The sequence below is a fragment of the Bactrocera oleae genome, chromosome 3 (assembly GCF_042242935.1).
Source record: "Bactrocera oleae isolate idBacOlea1 chromosome 3, idBacOlea1, whole genome shotgun sequence".
NCBI classification, from domain to species: domain Eukaryota; kingdom Metazoa; phylum Arthropoda; class Insecta; order Diptera; family Tephritidae; genus Bactrocera; species Bactrocera oleae.
This window is the reverse complement of record NC_091537.1, coordinates 67,579,422-67,602,290: the sequence shown is the minus strand read 5'-3', so window position 1 is coordinate 67,602,290 and position 22,869 is coordinate 67,579,422. Positions and strand designations below refer to the sequence as shown.

The 22,869-nt window shown below is 29.2% G+C and overlaps 2 protein-coding genes and 1 long non-coding RNA gene across 11 annotated transcripts in view; 2 read left to right on the top strand and 1 right to left on the bottom strand.

The window, feature by feature from the left end:
* The window catches only part of LOC138856276 (uncharacterized), a 534,605-nt gene that overhangs the window by 222,610 nt on the left and 289,126 nt on the right, over positions 1-22,869 (top strand). The window lies entirely within an intron of this gene.
* The window catches only part of Nckx30C (solute carrier family 24 member Nckx30C), a 287,587-nt gene that overhangs the window by 146,657 nt on the left and 118,061 nt on the right, over positions 1-22,869 (bottom strand). The window lies entirely within an intron of this gene.
* On the top strand, positions 5,314-12,644 carry LOC106619159 (uncharacterized). Its single transcript, XM_014237154.3, has one exon. It carries the CDS (start codon positions 6,929-6,931, stop codon positions 7,655-7,657), a length of 729 nt encoding a protein of 242 aa, XP_014092629.1. The 5' UTR covers positions 5,314-6,928; the 3' UTR covers positions 7,658-12,644.

The window sequence follows — 22,869 nt, the reverse complement described above, 5'->3', positions numbered from 1 at the left end:
CAAATTGAGATAGTGCGCATTTGAAAGTGTTGTGTAATTTATCAAAAGTCATATAACGGTAATTGTTGAAAGATGTAAATAGTCAAAGGTGAAGCATTTATAGCGTGAGAAAGCTTTTTAAAGGTAGAAATGGGGGCAAAATTTTGGAAAAGGTTGTCACCATTTAACTAATATTTTAAATGTTGAAAAGTATTGGCCAATCAAAGGTTAGATATTAAGAAAAAAATTTGTATGGAATAGAGTTGCCACAAATAGAGAGGTAAAATTTTATCAAATATGTGAAAGTGAAACTTAATTCGTTCAAAAACTGGATGTGAGATGTTTTCAATTTAGATATATTTTGAAATGGTATTGCAACCTTTTAAAAATTACATAAAACTAAAAATATACCAAAGTGCCTGCCAGTGTACTGTAAGATAACTATTGGTGGCTCTGTACATACATTATATTACTTAGATTAATTTTGAGAAAGAGTTAGAAATGGGGGTCGAGGATAACATATCAGGGACATACGAAGAAAACAATTGCGTGCCATGAAAATATTGGGGGGCATAATTTGTTCTAAAACAAAAAAAAAAAAAAAAAAAACTTTAACTTCAGCTGCACGGAAACTATAATACCCTTCACAGGTACATACTTGATAGCGTAACGGGTATAAAAAGCTGTTTATCTTTATTTTGAGCGGTCAGTTCGTATGGCAGCTATATGCTATAGTAGTCCAAGCTAAATAATTTCTTCGGAGATTATGCCGTTGCTTTTGACTATATTCTACAAGTATACTAAATTTCGTGAAGATATCTTGTCAAAAAAAAAAGTTTTCTTTATACGGACTTGAGTTTGTATGGCAGCTATATCCTGTTGAGAGTATATATATGTATGTTAAATTCTCATAGTTTTGGTTGCTAAATAATTAAGAATAATTTAAAACTATTCTATTGAGGTTTTAAACAACAACAATTGCAAAAATGCTGTCACATTGTAGAAAATTTCGCAACATTTTCCACGTGCCACACTATATACGAACGTTTAAAAATAGTTGGTGTTCATAATGCCCGTCAATTTATACTAATTAGCATAATATATACGTGCTCATAACTATTTTCTTAATTTATTTATTTAGTAATTAGCATAAAAGTCGCCAAAGAAAATTCGAATAATAAGGCGCTCGAGTAGTTGAGCGTATCTTCAGCACTCACACATACTATATTGTAGGTGTGTGCAAGTATTGTGCAACAAAAAGTGGTTTTTTTGTTTGCATGTTTGTTGTAAACGTGACTTCAGCACAAGTAATATATTTATATATAACCTTGTATGGAAAACTTTTTTTATTTGACAAGATATCTTCACAAGATTTAGTGTGGATATGGTGTAGGATTATTTTTTAAGGCATCGCAACAATCTCTGAATAAATTGTCCAGATTGGACCACTATAGCATATAGCTGCCATACAAACTGACCTATCAAAATCAAGAGTTTTTCATACCCTTTAATACTATAAAAAATGCACCTATGAAGGGTAATAGCTATGGTTTAACCAAACTTAACGTTTTTTCTGTTTTTTTTTTTATTTGTTGTAAACGCGACTGCAGCACAAACTATATGCATATGTTAAATAATATATGTAAATGTATTTATACTCTTAAAAATATTTTATATTATATCTGCAGAAATAAATTGTATGCATGTTTTTTGTTCTTTTTATATCGCATGTATAATAATTTCAAAAACACACACAGGCATGCGCAGAAATCGTTTTATTTACTTATTGCGCGTTTGACAGACAGCTTGACTGGCAGCAACTCGCCATACTGGTTTGCAAGTGTTTAAGCGTTTAAGCGATTAAATTCTTACATACTTACTACTATAGATTACTGCATAATGACACGTGTTCAAATTATAAATTTTTTGTATATTTATATGTGTAAATATGTATGTGTGTATGTCTGTATTTATTTAAAACCGCACGTAATTTGTGGGTGTGTGTGCTTGTGTATTATTTTTCAATGATTTATTGTTGCTAAAATCTTAAATGCAAACACCTATTATTTTAATTAGCATTTTTTGTTGGTGTTGTTGTTGTGTTAATGCTCTGTCAATATTTTTTGTTTTTTGTTTACGAATTATTTTCACTTTGTGTAAATTATAAGTTGGCACTTTGTTAATTGAGTTGACTGCTTGAGTCATAACTGCATTTATAGCGGTTACATAAGTTTGTGTGTGTGTGAGTTTACACCTGTGTATTAACATTTATGAATCTGCATGCAATTGTTGTTGTTTTAGGAGTGTGGCTCTTTAGGCAGCAATGTATGTAGTTTATGGCAGATACATATAACAACTATATATAAAGATTTACATACATACTATAAACATATATATTATATGTACATATATACATTTATAAAAAATTTACATTAATATATACACACATACATAGTACAACCATTTGCATGACTAACTTAACCCAGTTTAGAGAAGTGGTTCCATTAGTTTTTAGTTTCATCACTATGCCACCAATAAATGCAAAGTTTTCGAGATTGAGATGTCTCTTTAATGATGACTGTATTTCAATCGTGGTGAAATAAGTATAATATACTTATATTTCATACTCATCTATGTATTAAATAGTGTGACTTGCAAAAAATCACCGTAACTCATATAAACCCCGCATTTAAATGCGTCTCAAATTATTTCATATCTTGAAACAACCCATTGGAATTCTTGTAATGCTGTCAAAACAAAAACATGTGGCCATGGTGCCCTTTATTAGTATCCTCAGAAGAGGTACTTTAAGTTAAAGTTAATAGTAGTAAATACGGTAATAAAATAAAATATTTAAATATTTGTTGGAATTATATGAAACTGGAAAAATCGTAACTTCGGTTGAACACAATTTTGATAGAATAGTTTGTATGGTAGCTATACATTATAGTGATCCGATCAAAACTATATGCACGGAAATTGTATCGTTGTCTTAGATAATAATCCACTCCAAATTGAGTGCAGGGTCCTGATGAATTAAAAAGTTTTTCATATAAGAACTTTGAGAGCCATGATTAACAAAAAAACTCGTAAATTTAACTAAATGTGTCAAAAACTGAACTTGTGGAGGTCGTGGCCGTGATAGGCTGCGTTAAGATATCAAAATCAGTTTAAAAAATGGTTTAAGAAATTCTATAATTTCTCCAAAATATATGAAAAAAATTCTTATACCATAAATTAGGATTTTTCCTTAATTAATCTGATGTACTTAAAGTTGTAGCGGTTAAACCAGTACCTTAAGGCTGAGAAAAATGCTATTAACACAGTACCGAGCTGGAATGAAATCGTTATCAGAAATATGAAATGTGTTAATATTATACTATTTAAGATTACTTTTGGTCATTATATATTTTTGAAATATACTTTATTTACGTATCCAAATCAGGTGGAAATAAGGAAAGTTTTAGAATTATCAATATTTTTTTTATATTTCATAGAAACATTTGAGTTGTAGAAAATCTAGAAAATAAATTAAGTCAACTTAACAAAGCTTGTGGAATGCTGAATAGAACAAATAATTAAAATAGATCAATTGTTAGCAAGCATAGCAAGCGCTTCTACCACTTTAATGAGGTATTCTCTGTTCCTGGCATAAATTTGCCATTCCCAGGTCTTTCTTGATAATATTCCACCACAGTCGTACCGAGGTTTTGAGTAAATTTGTAATTAGGCGCATATAATGAAGTAGAGAATAAAAGATTATTGGTTTTTGTTTCCTTGTTAAAATTGGAGCTAAAGTATACCAGCAGGATTTTTTAGAAGACGTGGTAAGACAGTTAATTACACTACAGTTTGTGGTTAAAATTAGAGAATATGGCCTGTCGAATACCCCAAAGAAATTAAGAGAGGCTCGAAAAATCTCAGGTTCGCTATTTATCACTTATTCGCGTTAAATTTTATAAACTTGTAACAGAAGTTATGGCGCGACTAAGTGGAGTTCGAGTGTATTTTAGGCGAAAAGAAAACGTCAGAGAGAAATAAAATTGTTGACCACGGTTCGTTGTCTTGAAAAAATCTTCAGAAACATTTTAAACATAACACCCAATAAAAGTAGCATTTTGACAGAATTAATATTAAGAAAAATGTTTGAAGATCTTAACCTCCATCTCTTCCGCTAATATACAGTGTTAAATCGTGGTGTTGACTGCGACTGATCACTTCATTGATCAGCATAGTGATAAACTCAAACTCAACTAGGTAATACATTTTAGATTACCAAACTTTCCAATACTTAATCACTCAGTTGGTATCTCCTACCGATCTCACCGAGATTTCAATACCTCTATATGCAGCATCTAAACTATTTTTTAAATAAGCTTAATTTCTTGACTATTATGAAACAATGACTTTGAGCTCTAGTTTTTAGTGAGGTTATGTTAGGCTTGTTTTTAATAAATTTTTCAAGAATGTTATTTCTACATCGCAGCCCTTTCTAGTTGCTGTAAAATCAATATTTTATGTACAATGAAGCCTATTTTTTGACTCCCATAAAAATTAACAATTTCTTTAAGAATCACATCCTTTTTATGAATCAATATAAATTCCAATTTGGTTATTTGTCTTTATCTAAGTTTTTCTTATTTTATGGTGCTCTGTAAGCTAGCATTGCAAATTTACGCTTTGTACGCATTTATAATGCGTTCACTGCAACAACAATAACGAACAGACGCAAACAACTATCACCGATATTGAACTGAATGCTGACATATATACATACAGACATACGCTAAATATTTATGCGATTTCATGCGCGCATTGAAAACACCCAAGGCGCCGATGAACCATCTAACATCACATTGAAATCAAAAACTTGGAGAATAAACAAAAGACATGACACAAAAGCAGACGCTAGCGAAAGCGACAAACGTAGAGAGACAAACCGCATGACAAAAGACAACAATAAAGCACACATGCATGCATACAAAGGGATATAGGGGTCGTCCGGCGACAGATTATTTAGTATGCATCATGTGGCATAAACTGAGGTTTATTTTTATTCAATATGGAATAAAAGAAATTCAATAATACGAAAAATAGAAAAAAAAATAAATAAATAAAAATAGAAAAAACTGAAAAGTGCAAAGCTCAGCAAGCGCTCTCGAAGCATCTATGGTAGCTTATGTTTTTTTTATAGCAAGCGTGAGTAATTTACGCAGCAGTGTGAAATGCCACAAGATACGTATACTTCTTCGTCGGCATTTCGATCTCGCGTTGCTTTGACTTGAACCACTTGCCTAAAGCACCTGATTTGCGATCAACAGCTGATTTGTTGACAACACTTAGACAGATAACTGTTCGATCGATCGATCGCTCGACGCTGCTACATGCGCTCGTTTTCGTTTTGGCGTGTGGCAAACGCGCGTTGTCGTAACGCTCGAATGCACAAATCACAGTAAACAAATCAGAGTCAGCTAGTCAGTTTAATATGAAAGCTGACGCGGCCAATAGCGCAACAGACGGTGCTGCGGTGTGACTAGGTTTGAGATCGAATAGCGCGTTTACGAATTTACGAAGAAAACGCTAAATAAAATAAGTTACGATTTTTAAATAAAAACTGAGGAATTTAAAAAAAATGTTTTAGTGTAAAAAAAATTATTTTTATTGGAAAAAGAATATTTCGATAAATAAAAAATATTTAAAAAAATAATAAATTTACTAGAAAAAAGATTTTTGTGAGTATACGACATTTTTATAAGAAAACAACAACAACTAAAAAAGTGAATTTCGAAAAAAAAATTAGAGCTTAAAAAAAGATTTAGAAAAAAAACGTAAGCTTAGTAATATAATAAAGTTTAAAAAAAAATTAAAAAGAAAAAAATCAAAAAATATTATATTTATTTATTAAAAAAATAAAAATTAATAAATTATAATTAATTAAAAAAATAAAAAATTTGCGAAAAAAATACGAACGACAAAAATTCTAGTAAAAATATTGAAAATTTCGAACAATATTTGCTACTATACGAAAGTAGAATCCAACACAGTTACAAAATTTCAAATATCGAAATAATATTATTTAAAAAATATTATTTTATATAAAAAATACATTTTTTCATTGAAAAAGTCTAAAAAATATTATATATTGATATTTGAAAAATTAAAAATAATAATAATTGACTAGAAAAGAAAAAAAATATTTTACAAAAAATAAATCTGGTGTGTGAAAGAACGAATTGAAGATAATTACTTATTACAGTTTTAAACTAAAAGAAAACGACAATTTTAAGTGAAAGTTACAACAGAACTACATTTTCTACATACAAAATCCCAAAATTTGAAAAGGTCGAAAAAATATTACAATATACCAAAAAGTTTAAAAAACTTAAGCCGCAAACTCAAAAAATAGTAATAATTATATTTAAAAAACAATTAGTTAAAAATATCTTAAGTCAAAAAAACAATATTGGAGATTAAAAATCGAACCACAAATCACAAAAAGAATTAATTTCATATTGTGAATCCTATTTCCTCGTTACAAAAATCAAAAACAAATTATTGGTCGAAGATTCAAGAAACAGTAATAAATATATAACAAAAAAATTTTTTTTGTAAATATTTTAACTCAAAAAATATTATTACAGTCTATGAAGTGAACCAAATAATAAATATAAAATAAATTGCATGTTGTGTGACGTCATTGCTGGAAAAAAATTAAATTCATATATAAAATTAAAAGCCAAATTTTTAAACGATTTTAGAGAACAAAATATAAAAAAATTTTAAAAATATTTTAGTTAAAGATTAAAAAAAAATTGGAAATATTTTGACTAAAAAGAATAATACTTAAAACATTATATACAAAATCGCAGTTAAAAAATCTGTAAACATTTGTAAGCAAACAACTTCAAATTGCCAAAAAATTCCACCCACCCTAAATGAGTTGTACAAAATGTTTCTGCGCCGCGCTATACAAGTTGCCACCGTGCTAATCTATTGGTTCGTCATTGTGCCAGTAATTGCGAAATATTTGGAGGACATTAAATGGATGCGTCGCGGCAAATGGACGCGTAAGAAATTGGGCTTTTACGGCATTGCCGCCTTCGCCTTCATCTTCATCTACTTTCTATGCATGTATGCCTATATGCTATGCAAACGTTGGGAGCGTAAAATCCTAACGGACATGAAACAGTCCGTATCGAAAGCGGCCGAATCGGAGGTACCCTCAGCGGCCACATCAATGGCCACCGTCGCCGAATTGGAACCACTCGAACGTATACGAGCATCGCGTCCGGCAATTTTACCAGCGCCACCTGTACACAGTGCCAGCGCACAATTACTCACGAAGGAGCAACAGCTGCAAGAGCAGGATGCCAACCAGCAGCAGCAGCAACAACAACAACGACCAACTGGCGCACGCAGTAAAGTGAAAACTCTGCGTTCTGCGCCCAAAATACCCACAGTGCATCGGTTGTTGCCCTCACCCACCACCACTACACTGCCGGTGATTGTCACTACACCGTTGGCTCCGCTGCAGGAGGAGTTGGAGGCGAAGAATAAGCGTTTAAGTCGCGCGGAAAGATTGACAACGGAGTTAGCGGATATTTTGCGGCGCTATTATCGCATGAGCACGGGTAACGGGGGCAATAAAGCGCCCACAACGATGGTGGAGCGGGTGTGAGCGTGCGAGGGTAGAGAAAAATGTTAGAAAGTTGTTTAGTAAATTGGTCGTATAGCTTTGGAATAGTGTTAAAAATTATATTTTTGTATTTGCGTTCAACTTGAAATGGTATTTTGGTGGAAATATGTATTGGGGAATGTTTTAAAGTTAAAACCTGGTTGTACAAATCAACAATGATGAACTACAATGAATAATTTCCTTCCTATTGGACACACGTGTTGTGAAAGCTCAAAATGAAAGTTTCAACAGTTCGGGTAAATTTTGTAAGTGAAGTCTAGAAATATTTTTACATTTGACGAATAACGATTTGTGAAACCTCTAAATGAAAGTTTAGATGAAAGCTTTTCAGTCAAAGAAGTAATAATTAGAAATTGTGCTTTAGGAATTTATTAAACCAAATAAAAACAAAAGCATACATGTTTACAAAGAAATGAATAATGTACTGTTTTTAGTAAAAGTATACAGATTGGAAAAATATAAGATTAAAGTGAAATCTTGATTAAAAGCTTACTGGTTCATAGTAACGATAATTTATGTATATGATGAAAGAAAATAGAAAACATTAAAAAATTTGTAAAATTATAAAATTTATCTAACTGTATAAGAAGGATATAAAATATATATAATTAATAAAATATTAAATTGAAAAACAATTTAAAAAAAAGAAAGAATTATTTTCATGTTTCGGCCTTGTAGATAAAGCTACAGACGCAGGCTGCAGAGTTTCAAAATTAACGGTTATTTTCCGCAGATACCATTAAAATCTGAAATTACGTTGCTTAAAAAAGTCGTTACAAAAACTAGCGATTACGTTATATGAAAAAACTCCTGCGAAAGTTTTAACCTTAAATAAAATCATAATATTAATATTTTACATGAATTTCCCACAGCAGCTAAAATGTCCTGATAATGCTCACTCAAGCGAACACTTTGCTACTTTCACTAGTGGAAGCTCGGAGGAAAGCTCTAAGCTAAAATAGCTAGTAAAGTTAGATTATAGATAATATAATAAATTGAAAAAAGTATTTATTATACGAAATCCAAGCTCCTGTGATAATATCCCAAGTTAAACGTTTTCTTTTTTATATATTATATATAATATTTCTGAAGTTTACGTCTAATTTTCTTAATTTTTCCTTTAAATATTATTGATGTGAATTAAATTTTAAAGAAGAGCAATTTATTAGAAAAATACCTTTTAAAAAGCTTTCGATGAAATCAAATCATTTTTTCCTTGTAAAATTTAAAAGAGAAAAACTATTTTGAAAGTATTTAAATTTTCCATTTTTTAACAAAACTTTGTGAAGCTTCAAAAATTATAACTTTAACACTTTGCCCATATTTCTAATAATTCTGCATAACTTTTACTTTTTCCTTCACTTCCAAAAGCTATTTATGTCTGACTAAAAATAACTTTATGCAAAAAATTGCATCGATTATTTATTTTCAACCGTATTTTGGTTCGCTGTTTAATAACATTCGACGGTTTTGCGTTTTAGACATGTTAAGTTGCACGTCTTCGCATTGGCGACACTTGATTTGGGTATTCATTAATATTGTACTACACATGTAGATATGCAGATAAGGGTATCCTTTTTCGGTGAACAACGTCAAAGTCGCTTAGGTAATGAAATGATAATAAAAATAAAACATTATGGCCAATAACATTAAAAATTTATCAATTTTTGCAAATGTGTATTTGAAATTTAATTGAGGTTGCTCAATACAATAAGTTGTCGGATATATTATATACGAGAGTTTGAGGTAGTCTGGCCGAGAAAGGTTAATGTGAAAGCTCAACATTAGAAAACATTTAATAATAAAAGTGAAATGTCTTTTTGATTTTGGATAGAGTAAACTTTTTGTTATAGAAACAAGTTTTTTAAATTATTTAAAAACAATGTGATTGATGTATATGAATACAAAGTAATATAAAATAATAGCAAACTTGAAACAAATTGTGTTCAATTTTAAAAGTTCATTAAAAAATATATTTTGAATAAAATAATGTAAGATAAATATTTAAAATATTAAAAAATAATAAAAATTAGCTAAAAATGAAATTAAGTTTTTTTTAAATAGAATATCTTCTAAAAAAAATTATAAAAAATATGCGAATATAAAAACATTTGTAAAAATAACACAAAAATTTCAAACTAAAGTAATGGCGTTTGTAATTTTTTAATAAATGAAATATGTTATAAAAATATAAAAAGAAAATGATTTTGAATTTGAAACTATTATTTAAAGCTTTTATATTTAAGATTTTGTAATTCTTTTTTTTTTAATAAGTATTAAACAGAAAAAATTTTTAAAATATGTACGATATCCTTTTTTAAATATTAAATAATTGCTCCAAAAAATACAGAGAACAATAATAAAAAAGTTTTAATTATTTTTTAGTTAACAAAAAAGAAAATAATAAAAATCTCTTAAATATATATTACGAAAAATATCAAAATAAATAATGTGCGATTTTAAAAAAATCTTAAAAATAAATTAAATAAACTGGAAAAAAATATTAATTTGATAATAAGAGAAGATATAAGTATTGTTTTCTGAATATTTTGTGTGTAAACAATAAAATACAAATGAAAAACATACAATTATTTCTGAAATAAATAATTCATATAATAGGAAAAAATATATATTTTGTAATATTGAAAAAATAATATATAATATACCTGATTTTTATTTCCTTAAAAAAAAAAATAATTACTTATATAATATAAAATAAAATAAAAAAAAAATTTTTTTGGAAGTAATTTTTGTAATTTTTTTCTGTATATTTCGTTTGTAATAAATAACTATATTAAAATTTCTATTATTACTATAATAAAAACTAAGTACAATTTCGCTTTTATATAATAAATAAAAAAAGTTACTATAAAAATGATTTGAAAAGCCAATACAATTATAATTATTATTTTTTCATAAAAAAAATAAAAATAATTATGATAATTGAAAAATATTGATGAATATAGTAAAAATTTATACGAAAGTAAAATTGTTTTTAAGTCAAAACAAGTAATAATTAAACATTCTCTTTTATATTATAAAAAAATAAAACTATACGAGTAATTATGCGAAAAAACCATTTTAAGATTTAAAATAAAATAGAGTAAATTGTGATACACTGATTAAAAAATATTTTAAATTTGAAAACAATTTTTAATATATTTTTACTGAATATTTTGCTTGTAATAAATAAACAAAAATTAATATATAATAAAATAACATAAATGTGATAAAAAATATTTTAAAATCGTTGCAAATTTTACTTAAACAAAACAATTAAAATTCGTTTTAAATTTCACTAAAAAAATACTTCGCTATAAATTTAATGCCGTATGAATCTGTATCTCTGAAGGAAAAATAAAACCAAAGACTTAATTAAAATAGCTTTAATTAATTATAGTAAATTTAAAGAGAAACGCGTTTTTCCGCCAAAATACCATTTTGAAATAATTGCGAAAATTATTCTTATAAGTGTTTTTTTAATTAAAATACGATTTTATAAAAATTATTTAAATAAAAACAAAATTTTTTTCGCCAAAATACCATTTTGAAGAAATTATAAAAATTTTTTCTTTAAAATACCATTTCGATAATTTTTTTATAAAAGTATATATTTTTCTTTCATCAAAATATCATGAGAAATTATGAAATTCTTCAAAAAATACCTTTTCCATCAAAATACCATTTCGAAAATGAAGTTGAAAACCCTTAATTAAGGGTTTTGAGTAAATTTTAAATATTATATTATCTACGAAAAGTGTAGACTCATTATACTTGTAAATATTTGGCGTGAGATTTACACGAACTACGAGTTATTTACCCACGATTTTTATATAAAAAAAAATTTAAAAGATGTATTACTTTATGATGAAATGTTAGCGTACTTATAGGAAATACTTGTGATGAAAATGGTAGTCATCTGTTGAAATATTTTAACTCGATACTGTTAATTAACATAGTGGTACTTTTTTTTATTGTCTTAATTATAAATGTACATTCCACATTTCTCGTAAAGCAATGAAATGTTTTCTCAATAAATAGATATTAATATATGTACATACATATATACTCGTACAAGTATATATGTACATACAAGTTTACTTATGCATGTATATGTAATCAATACGCTGACTATATGTACATAGTGTAGTTAGTAAGTATTATTTGTAAATAAATTTAATTAAATAAACAAGTGTATGCAAACACACACATATGAAAATACATTTTTCAGATACTCAGATTTATTAAAATATATAGGTATGTGTGTGTACGAAAGTAAATTTAATTAAACAAGTGTACTTAAATTGTTGCTATGCTTATACGATGAGCCTCACATAGTATGTGTGTGTATGTGTTCTATTGATATAAAACCGGTTTTATACAAGTAAATATTATATATATTTCACAAATGTATATTTATACATTTATGTATTACGTACCGTTAAGAGAGAAATCTTCTACACATACAGCATAACTATTAGAAGTAACGGATCTTTGCGTTTCCGTAAAGCTTATCACTGGTCAATGTTGTTTATATACATATTTTTTGGTGTAAGATCGAGAAATTCTATTTTTGAGCGATACAATTATAATTGATAATATTATATATAATAAATATATATATGTAAAAAAAAACAATTTAAACCGCGCATATATGTATATGTAAATTTAAATGATATATATAAATAAAGGATATATGTGCATATGTCTGGCACATAAATTATATTTTTATTTGAAAAATTTCATGCTTTTACAATGTTTATTATTATATTATTGTTATAAAGTTGTCTTTAAGTAATTAAAAAACCAATTTTCTGGTTAGCGGTGTTAGTAAAAGTTAAGAAATAAATAAAATAGTTTAAGCTTAGGCGAGTTCGATGTTATACACGAGTTGTTATTTTTGTTAATTAACAATTGTGTACGAAAACATATTTGCAAATTAATAAATTAAACGAAAAAGAAAAAATTATTTGAAAGTTTTTTATTTACATTTATCCATGTTTCGGTTGTTTTTTGGGAATCCCTTACCCAATCCAATACAAAGTTTAATTATTTTGAAAATTAACTCAATAAGTAAGGGGACAATAAATTCGGACACTGCCAAGCATCCTTTATTGGTGAAATTGTGAATCGACTGCTCTGGTTGTGAGAAGATCTGAACTGATATCGCACAAGTCAATTGCAAAATACTAAAATATTTCTCTCTTTATTCAAAATGTACAAGTAGAAATTGTTATATTTATAGATATTATATATTTCCAATAGCTGGCTTAAGTAATCTTTTTTTCGAGTGTATAAATACAATAGTGTTATGGCGTCAGAAAGCTAACATTTTGTACTAAATAATTTTCAGACTCAGTTTTATGATTGCTTGACTCAATATTTTTTGTGAGAAAATATGTCATATTTTACACGTTTTCTTCAAAAAATACGAAAATGTTATTCAGGCGGCTAGAAATGTGGTTAATGTTTATAAGCCTGATACTGCAAAAGCCAATCCCGCGCAATGTTGGTTTCGTCGTTTCCGTTTCAGTAGTTTTTATCAAAATTGTACCACGCTCTGGAAGGCCAATTGTCGAAAATATCAATAAAGTTATAGAAATTTGTCGTCATGTCGGACTATCAAGTTTGACGAAAGTGAAAATACAATTATCGAATTATTTGGAAGGTGAAGGGTCTACCAACAAGAACGACGTGATGTTATAATTAAATAAAACACTCAATTTTTAACAAAATGGGCTCTGTTTTTTTTTTGTTATGCAGATAATTTTTTGCCTCTTATGATTTAAGTAAAATGTCGGACAAAAGGCCACCACGCGCCACTACGAGCGTTGTAAGTTGATTGGCGTAAACCTTTGATTTAACATACCCCCAGAAAAAATCATTAAGACACCATTTCTCGAAATTAACGAGTCGCCAAAGATTTCACGCAACGTGTCCATGTTTAGACGTGAAACATAAGGTGGCGCATTGTCTTGTTGGGAATAGAGTTCGTCCGCGTCGACTTCATCAAATTCCCGCAAAAAAAGTTGGTCAACATCGTGTTATATCGTGTTTCTCGCCTCATTTCGAAAGAAATAAGGCCCGAAAAAGCAACAATACCAAAATCCGCACCAAACAGTAAATTTTTCGGGATGCATTTGCGTTTCCTGAACCAGACGAGGGTTTGACTTACCCCAATAGTGATAATTTTATTTGTTGACGAATCCATTTAGCCAGAAAGTGACTTTATCTGAAAAGATGATTTTTAGAAGAACGATAAATCAAGCACTAAACAGGCCAGAGACAATAAATTTTATCTCTGTGATGGTATGAGATGACTTTATAGGAACCACGTTCAAAATTAGACAGTGGGCGTGGGACCGCCCACTTTTAAGTGAAACCCCATATTTGGCATCTGATAAATCGATGTCAACGAAATTTCTCATATTTCTTTGTTAAAGTGCGAAAATGGGTGACATCGGATTACAAGCACACCTATTTCCATAAGTCAAACATTTTTGATTAAAAATTTAAAATTTTATTTGCGATTTAATATTAGATTTTCAGTCATCTCGATGTTGGAATTAAAAATTAAATTTTAATTTTTCAATCCGAGATTTTTGGGATTAAAAATTTTAAATTAGAAATATAATTTTTTTATTTGAATTCTAAAACAAATCCACAGATTAAAAGCATTAAAAGCTTTATTTTCTATTTTTCAATCCGGTAAATTTTTTTTTAATTTAATAAAAATTATGGGATTAACATTTTTTATTTTTATTTTTTAATCCCGTTGTGTGGATTAGAAAAAAATAAATTAATATAAATTTTAACTCAGTAAATTTTTTAATGCATAGTTTGCAACCCTGGTGAGAATTAAATATAAAAAATTGAGAAAAAAAATTAAATTTAAAAGTTTTCATGTTTAAAGCGTCTTTGAGGACGGTTTAGGGCCATATATATTTGCGAACATGTGTAAAAAACTAAAGCTTACTCAAAACCTAAAACTTAAAGATCGTTTGGTGGAATTCGGATGCTTATATTATATATAAGTGTCAAAATTCAGTTTTGCTTAAAAGCCAATAAGAAATTAAACAAAGAGTAATAAATCAATATTACTACCTTATATGTCAGCTTTTCTAATATATTATATTCCTAAACTATCAAATTACTTTTTCTAGAAAAAAATGTAAAAAATATACCGAAAGACTTAGCGTGACTCAGACAATTTATTTGACACTTTAGAACATTTAGTAATAAATATTCCAGAAAAGTTGTTACAGCCGCTAACGTAACAACGCACACACCCCTTTCTTTGCTTGGCGGGGCTGATGGTGTTTTCAAATTAATCACTTTAATTGTACTAATAAATTTTAATAACAAAGCAAAAAAAAAAAATATATATAAGAAAAAGCTCACAACAACACATTATTTGTAGTGGAAAGTGAGTTGAGTGATTTTAGCGTCGAATGTACGGTACTTAAGGTATATGTAAGGGCATACCATGTATTTGTTACTAAAAGTTGATTGTATGTGTGTAAAGTTTGCAAGGGTAGTTGGAAAAGGCAGCAGACGAACAACCAAAGAAGACTCCCACCTCAAAATCGCTCTTACACATACATGCACTTGTTTGTGTGCGTGTATAAATAGAGCAAAACAATAAATCAATGACAAATGTGTTGCCATTAAAAAATGTTAATTAAATGGCAATTTTATATAACATTTATATAGACGCATTTAAGTAAATACATGTATAAATTGTATGTAGGCCAACATGTTCTCATGCCCTTTTGGCCGTTGAAGTGTGGGGGTATGTGCGTTTTATTACTCACAACTGCATGAGTCTTATTAGAATGGAATTAATTGCGTTCAAATTGTGGTTAATACAGATAATTACATGAGCTTAAATGCACATTAGTGAGTTGAAAAAATTTTTACAGTTACTCACGATATTGATTTAGGTTTGTTGTGGCCTTGAATATTTTTGTTGCATTTATGGTATGTATAGCATCATATTGTTTCATGTTAAATAATTTTTCTTTTAGTTTAATGCAAAAATTTTAATAAATCGCTTATGAGTACTAAACAGGTGGAGCTACTTCCCAAGAAAAGTTTCAACTATGGGTTTTTAAAAGTACGCAGCCCTTCTGAAAAAAAAACTGAAAAATCCCTTATAAATAAATAATAAACAGATGGGAACACTTCTCAAGAACAATATATAATTTTTTTAAATTAATGTACCAATAAATTTCTACATCACAAAATATCATATCGTTTAATTAATATTTAATGGAAAAAAATTAAAATAAGTGGCAACATTTCTCAAATAATTTAAGTTTTGTATCCATATTGTAGAGTCTTTTCATTTCTCCGAGATAAAAAAACAAGTTGTGTAGTTATCGAAGAGGTTGCAACACCATGAAAATAAATACATACGATTTTTTTTTCGTTTAGTACTCTGAAAAATTGGTTGGTAGACACCTCTAAGAAACGCTCTCCAAGTATCAGTTCTTAATTGTAACGGGTAGTTCCTCTTCTTCACCGTTATCTATTTTTTTCTTATAACCGGATAGAAAGATTCATATCTCGCTTACAACTACGTACTTGAAAACATATTCTTTTTTTTTTTTGTATTGTACCCACCCTAACATAAATATATCCATCATAAAAATTTTTTTAATGTTTCTTTAGTTTAACGATTTTAGTTAAATGCGTGTTTAGTTTAGCTATATAATTGAAAAAGATGTCAACATTTCTGAAATAGCTTTAGTTTTTCATCCTTTTCATTTCTTTTTATTTCTCCAAATATTCTTCTTACATTATTAGTATAGTTATACAATAAACAAAAATAAAATAGGTGAAAACCTTTCTGAATTAGTTTAAGTTTTATACCCATATTGTAGCGTCCCTTCATTTCACCGAGTTTGAGAAAATTGTGTAATTATCAAAAAGGTGGCAGCAGTGTGAAAAACATTTCCGGCAATACAAAATCTGAGTTATTTTTAGTTTAACACATTTGGTTTAATTCGTTTTTGGTTTATTTATATTATACTTGTATAATGAAAAAAAATTAAAAAGTTAGCAATCTTTTTAAAAAATTCATCCAATTTGATACCCATTTCTGTAAAGTAAAGGTAATCATAACAGCGCGTTAGAAATATAACAATAAGGCTAACTTGGGACAGCCTAAAAGTATGCTAAGAATTGGATTAAGAAGCGCTTAAAGTTAGAAATATTAAAAACTAGTTTCCGTAATTAACTGATTCATTAACATTTTCAATATTATGGATTTAACTAAACAATTAGTTAATTAATAAGGAAATACTACTATTTTCCATAAATATAAAACCGAAAATATCCAAAGAAATGTCTGGTTATTTTTACTTTGCAGCACTTAGCCCACTTCATGTAGGCATTTACTGTTAGATATAACAGGTTTACCAACACTAAATAACACTAACAGAGAGCACAAAATTAGTCGCACAACCGTTAAGTGTCGATAATGACGTACAAAAATCGCTGTAGAAATATTTTCAACTTTTATTTCTGTTCCGAAAACTGTAATCAATGTGTGGTTTAATTTGATTTGCAAATACTTGGAAATAAATGCAGCTGTGGTATGACTAATCAGCGATAGCTACTTGATCCCAACACGTATAATAACACGCATAGCATAACACACGATCATTAGCTACTGTGTGTACCATGCATAAGTGGTTTTACTAACCGTTGGTTTTCTCTGCTTTTCGGGTTTTTAATGATGTGTGGAAACTAGATGTTAATTAAGTTGAAAACGATTGAAAGTAATAAAATACAAAAGTCAAAATAAATTTAAGAAATTTAATTGGGGACTTACAGTTCATAAATAAAGGGAATCATTACGAATAGTCATTATTTTTATGATGTATATAAATCGCATTTTAGAATCAAAAATATGAATTTAGTTTTGTGATTTAAGATTTTTGATTTTCCTATTTCAAATTTATGATTTATGATTTATGATTTGTGATTTATGGTTTATAATTTGTTATTTATGGTTTACGATTTGTATATTATGACTTAGAAATTCTGATTTATGATTATTCATTTCCGTGGATAATTCATAAAATATAAGCTATATTAGTCAATAAACCATAGAATTTTTACTTCAAAGCTGAGATCAACAGTAAATCCTTCGCGCTTTCATATTCTTATATCCCATATATACATACATATGCATTTTTTTATACTCCTGCAACATGTAGCTACAGATTATACTAGTTTTATTCACATAACGGTTGTTTGTATCACCTAAAACTAATTGAGTTAGATAAAGGGTTATGTATATACAAATAATCAGGACGAGACAAGTTGAAATCCGAGTGATTGTATGTCTGTTCGTTCATTCTTCCGCGCTAGCGATAACTTGGTACACGTGTTACATTCCAAAAAAAGTGAGAACAAGTTTGTAGATGGGCGTCATCGTATTACAGCCTCGCCCACAAAACGCCATCAGTCGAAAATTTATAAATTGTCATAAGTAAGTTGCAAATGAAGATACAAAACCGTAATTATTTGGTACAGCGAATCGGAATAATGAGGCGTAACTGTGGTTTGAAAATTTTTAAAGGGGGCGTGGCGTCGCCCCTAATAGGTTTAATGTATATAAATCCCAAACTTTTCATGCTATATTACCCAAATTTGCACAGGATACATCATTTTAAAACTTCCTGCGGCAGCATGATAATATATGAAAATTGTACAATGGGCTTGGCACCGCCCACATTTAGCTGAAAACACACACCTCCGATCCTACTTTACCAATTTCAACCAAATTTGGTACATTATACTATTTTGACATTCCCATGTAACAGTGCGAAGGTGCCTACTTCACATATCTATAACACAACCTTAAATTCTCTCTGATTTTTTTACTTTCTAGTATATAAATCATGCTACTCAAGTCCTCAAATACCGGAAATGTGGACTCCAGAGCCTACGGTTGACTTTTTGCCGAAAATAGCGGGGATATATAATTAAAATTCGGGGAAAATGTTTATGTTGATTTTATTAAATTTTCGCTGATTAAGGGAACATGATACCAAATTTGATTATAATTCATTCACCATTTCGTCGAACAATGTAGTTGAAGCTTTTCGCTACATTTCTCCTCTGTCTCCGGCTTTAATCCTTGCAAGTTGCAAGAGAAGGAAATGTTCGGTTACACCCGAAACTTAGCTCTTCCTTATTTGTTAAACTTATAAGTTTATCTGCCCACATTATAGTACTTGACGCCCTTGATCATTTAATTTCAATTTCAAAATGGCTCAACCCAAACAACAAACCAACGTTATAAAGTGGAAACTGAGTAAATAAGAGCGTAAGTAGATTTATTGTTGTTGATAAGAAACATAACTAAATAATAAAAGCAAAATGGCGTAAAAATGTGCGAAAAAAAAGAAAATGTCGAGAGCGTAAATAAAAAGCCAAACGAGAATGGAAAGAAGGCGACAAGTTAAAGCAGAACACAAAAATATTTTCTTGAAAAATATGGGGAAATATTAAAAGTTTCGCGTCATCGACAAATATCCACAACTGACGACCGTTACTGAATCTCTCTCTTTCTCACTCGACTCCCATTTTCTTGCAAGTTTGCATTCAAATTCTGATTAGCAAAAATAGATATTACGTCAGCATGTGGTTTCGGCGAACATTCTGATTTCAAAACGGACTGTCGGTTTGACTTACAGACATATATTTTGAGTTCCATTAACTGTGCTTTCAGAAAATAATAATACATTATCATTTTATTCGAAGCCACAGACGAATACGGAATGAAATGCTACATAATAACTTTTATTACAGTTTTATTGGAGAGCGAGAAAGATCATCAGTATTTCGTTCTGAGCCTTATTTTTAACTATGTATATACGTATTTTATTTTCTTTGGCATAACCAAATGAAAAGGGACTAGGAAGGCAATTATATATTATTTATAATAAAAAATAATTTGAATTAGGTTATATCCATTAGTAGTGGCACTTTATGCCTTGATATCAGGATGAGAATGGATAGCAGGATGAGACAGGAATATTATATAACTTTCTTTATAGAAGATACCGTTTAGCGTCTTCAAATGGTAACTCTAGTATGTTTGTCTAAGAAAGATTTCCGTTATGTTATTATTCTAAAATAGTTTTAGAAATGCGTACATACACACATTTTTTTTCATAAGCAAAGAGCTCTTTCATCGTGACACCTGGTTTCTATGACAACGTCTAGGATCTATAGTTCTTTGATCTTGAGCTGAGTTGTGTTTACTGGATTGAATAAGAACCCTTCTATTCACACCGACACTTAAAAATTACTACATTCCAATTTGATTAAGAGTCGCAATAAAACCGCGTTCTTTGGAAAAGCAAACAATCCCCTTTTATGATTGCCACACTTTGATTTAGTTTCATCGCCTTCAATTTATTTCAACTATTTTCTAAACATAACGCTTATTGCATTTTTCGATATCCCCTGTTGGTATAAACTTTACTTACAGATAATCTCACAAAAAGAAGCCAGGGGTAGTCAAAAAATGTAGAAGTGTACTCGTATAGTTAGTCAATGTCACTTCTTTTTGTTAGTCATTGGTGTGACTGTTTGACTGTATTTCCGGCGGGAGAGTAATTGATTCTTCGATTCTTTTATACCCTAAAGAGGGTATATTAAGACTTCCATGAAGTTTTTAATACCCATAAATAAACGTTGGGAGAGGGTAATTGATTCTTCGATTCTTTTATGCCCTAAAGAGGGTATATTAAGACTTCCACGAAGTTTTTAATAACCATTAATAAACGTTGGAGACCCTACAAAGCATATATTATATATAGGTGATCAGCGAGACGAGCTAAGTCGATTACCCACCTCCGTTTGTCTGACCGTCTATCTGTATATATGCGAAATGGTCCCTCAGTTTTTGAGATACCTATCATTTTGCACCTTTTCACCCTAAGAAGCTCCACAGTAGCCAGAACTACCAAATCGGCGCACTAAAGCATATAACTGCCATTCAAACTCAACGATCAAAATCATGTCTTTGGATGAAAAACATTTTTACTTTAGGAGATATCTTCACGAAATTTGGTCTGGATTATTGTCCAAAGCAACGATACATTTTCCGAACAAAACGTTTAGATCGGATTACTTTAGCATATACATAGCCGCTATACAAAGTGACAGATAAAAATCAATTTCCTGTAAGGATTATTTTGTTATTGTGAGGAATATTATACTTGTAGCTTCGGTGCAACCGAAGTTAACTTTTGTCTTGTTTTAATTGTAAGGATGTCAAAAACTTTGGGCGTAAAATGGTCACTCTGCTCAGCGCGTTCAGAATAGGTTAGTTGACGCTAGAATTATTAAACGTCTTAATACTGACTTAAAGCACACTCTATATGTGTTTTACATATTACTTAGATATTTCTAAAATATGTAGAATTTTTACTGATAAATTTATTTGCGGAATTAGATTAGAAATTTTTTTAGATATTTTAACCGAAAACTAAAATTATATGCCGAGCAGCTAGAGCATTATCAGCAATTGCTGAAAAGTCAAGGTTTCACTGGGCAGAATAATACGACCTATTGTAATATGAAATAATACGAAATAAATTTATTTAGTTATGTGCGAATCGACATGTATGTATACATAATATGTGTACATTTTTTATCGGCGAAAAAACCAACTGAAAGTTTTAACCCTCCCGCAAGGCAAAAATTGAACCAGAGTAAAGCGGCAAGGGAAAGTGAGGAGAAGAGAAATATTTTATAAAAAAAGAATATATATCAATATAAATAAGTGTTTCAAAAAAACAAAAAAGAGATTTTAATTTGTAAAAAGTTTTGGTTTTGTAAAATATTTAAAAAAAATTTAAAAAAATTGGTTTAAAAAATATTACAATACAAAAAACAAAGATAATTAAAAATTTAAATTTGAGTTAATTGGCTGATAAATATATAGTCTATAAGCAAATAAATAAAATCAAAAGATGGCGTGCGTTAGCAAAAGCAAAAACCGCTACTGCTTGTTATGGACACTACTGCTCATCTTCGGAATCTGTTGGCTGACTTCTTTTCTAATAATTTGGTTTGTCATAGAACCGGCGGCATTTCATGCGAGCACCTCAGCAACGATATTTTATGCGCTGCTCTTCCTCGCGATTTTCTTCGCCTTTTATAGCATATTTTACTGTTGTTTCAAGTGTTGCGAGGAAAAGCGTACCCAAGAGCATTACACTAAAAAAGTGCAGGACGCGTTTCCACCGCTGGAAGCCGGTGTAGAGAGACCAGAGTCTACTAAAATCGCCTATATTTCGAGAAAAGAACGCCCGACTAGTAAACGTGTGCTAATACCAAAGGTGCCAGAGGCTAAGAAAAATGAAGGTGATGTAATATATACCCCAGGCGATTCAAATCGCGATAGTACAATTACGATACCGTTATTTGTTGAAGATAGTTGGGAGGTAAAAACGAGGTTTGTAACTAAACAAGAACTGTACTTTGATGGTGATCAGTTTCTTAATACGGAGTGTTAGAGTAAAAGACTAAAGTTAAAATAAACATTTTATTTAAAAATGCAATACTCGAAGTTTTCAAAGACGTACATTAAGTTTCAATAAAAAATTAAATTTAATTAAATTTTTAAGTGTTCTTCTACTAGACGATATGTTTCTAGATGTAAACTATGCCGTAAATACAAATAAAAAATTAAAACTACAACAAAAAAAACACAAAAAAAATTAAAAATAAAATAAACTTAAATGTATAACTAAAAAATTGGAAACATATGGTAAAAACCTATTTAAAGAATTAGAACAAGAAATTGTAAAAAATTTAGATATATACATATATATAATAGTTATCAAATAACATACTAAATTAACAAAAAAGAAAGTTATCAGGAATTGTAATTAGTGCTTAAGATTCTTTCACATTTTTTATGGAAAACTAAATGGTCACACATTTTAAAAAAAAAAATCAAACAAAAAAAATTATGGCCGATTTATTTAAATTAAGTATAATTTAATTGAAATAAACTGAACTGCAATAAAAAACAATTAAAAACGTATTTTTCAAAGCATGAAAGGATATAAAAATATCTTTATCTGATTTCGGTCGGTCAGTTTGTATGGCAGTAACATACATGTTATGGTGCTCCCATCGGATCAATATATTCGGAGATT

What these genes read in the sequence shown, in the direction of transcription:
- LOC106619159 (XM_014237154.3), top strand. Translation starts at nt 6,929, where the DNA reads ATGTTTCTGCGCCGCGCTATACAAGTTGCCACCGTGCTAATCTATTGG.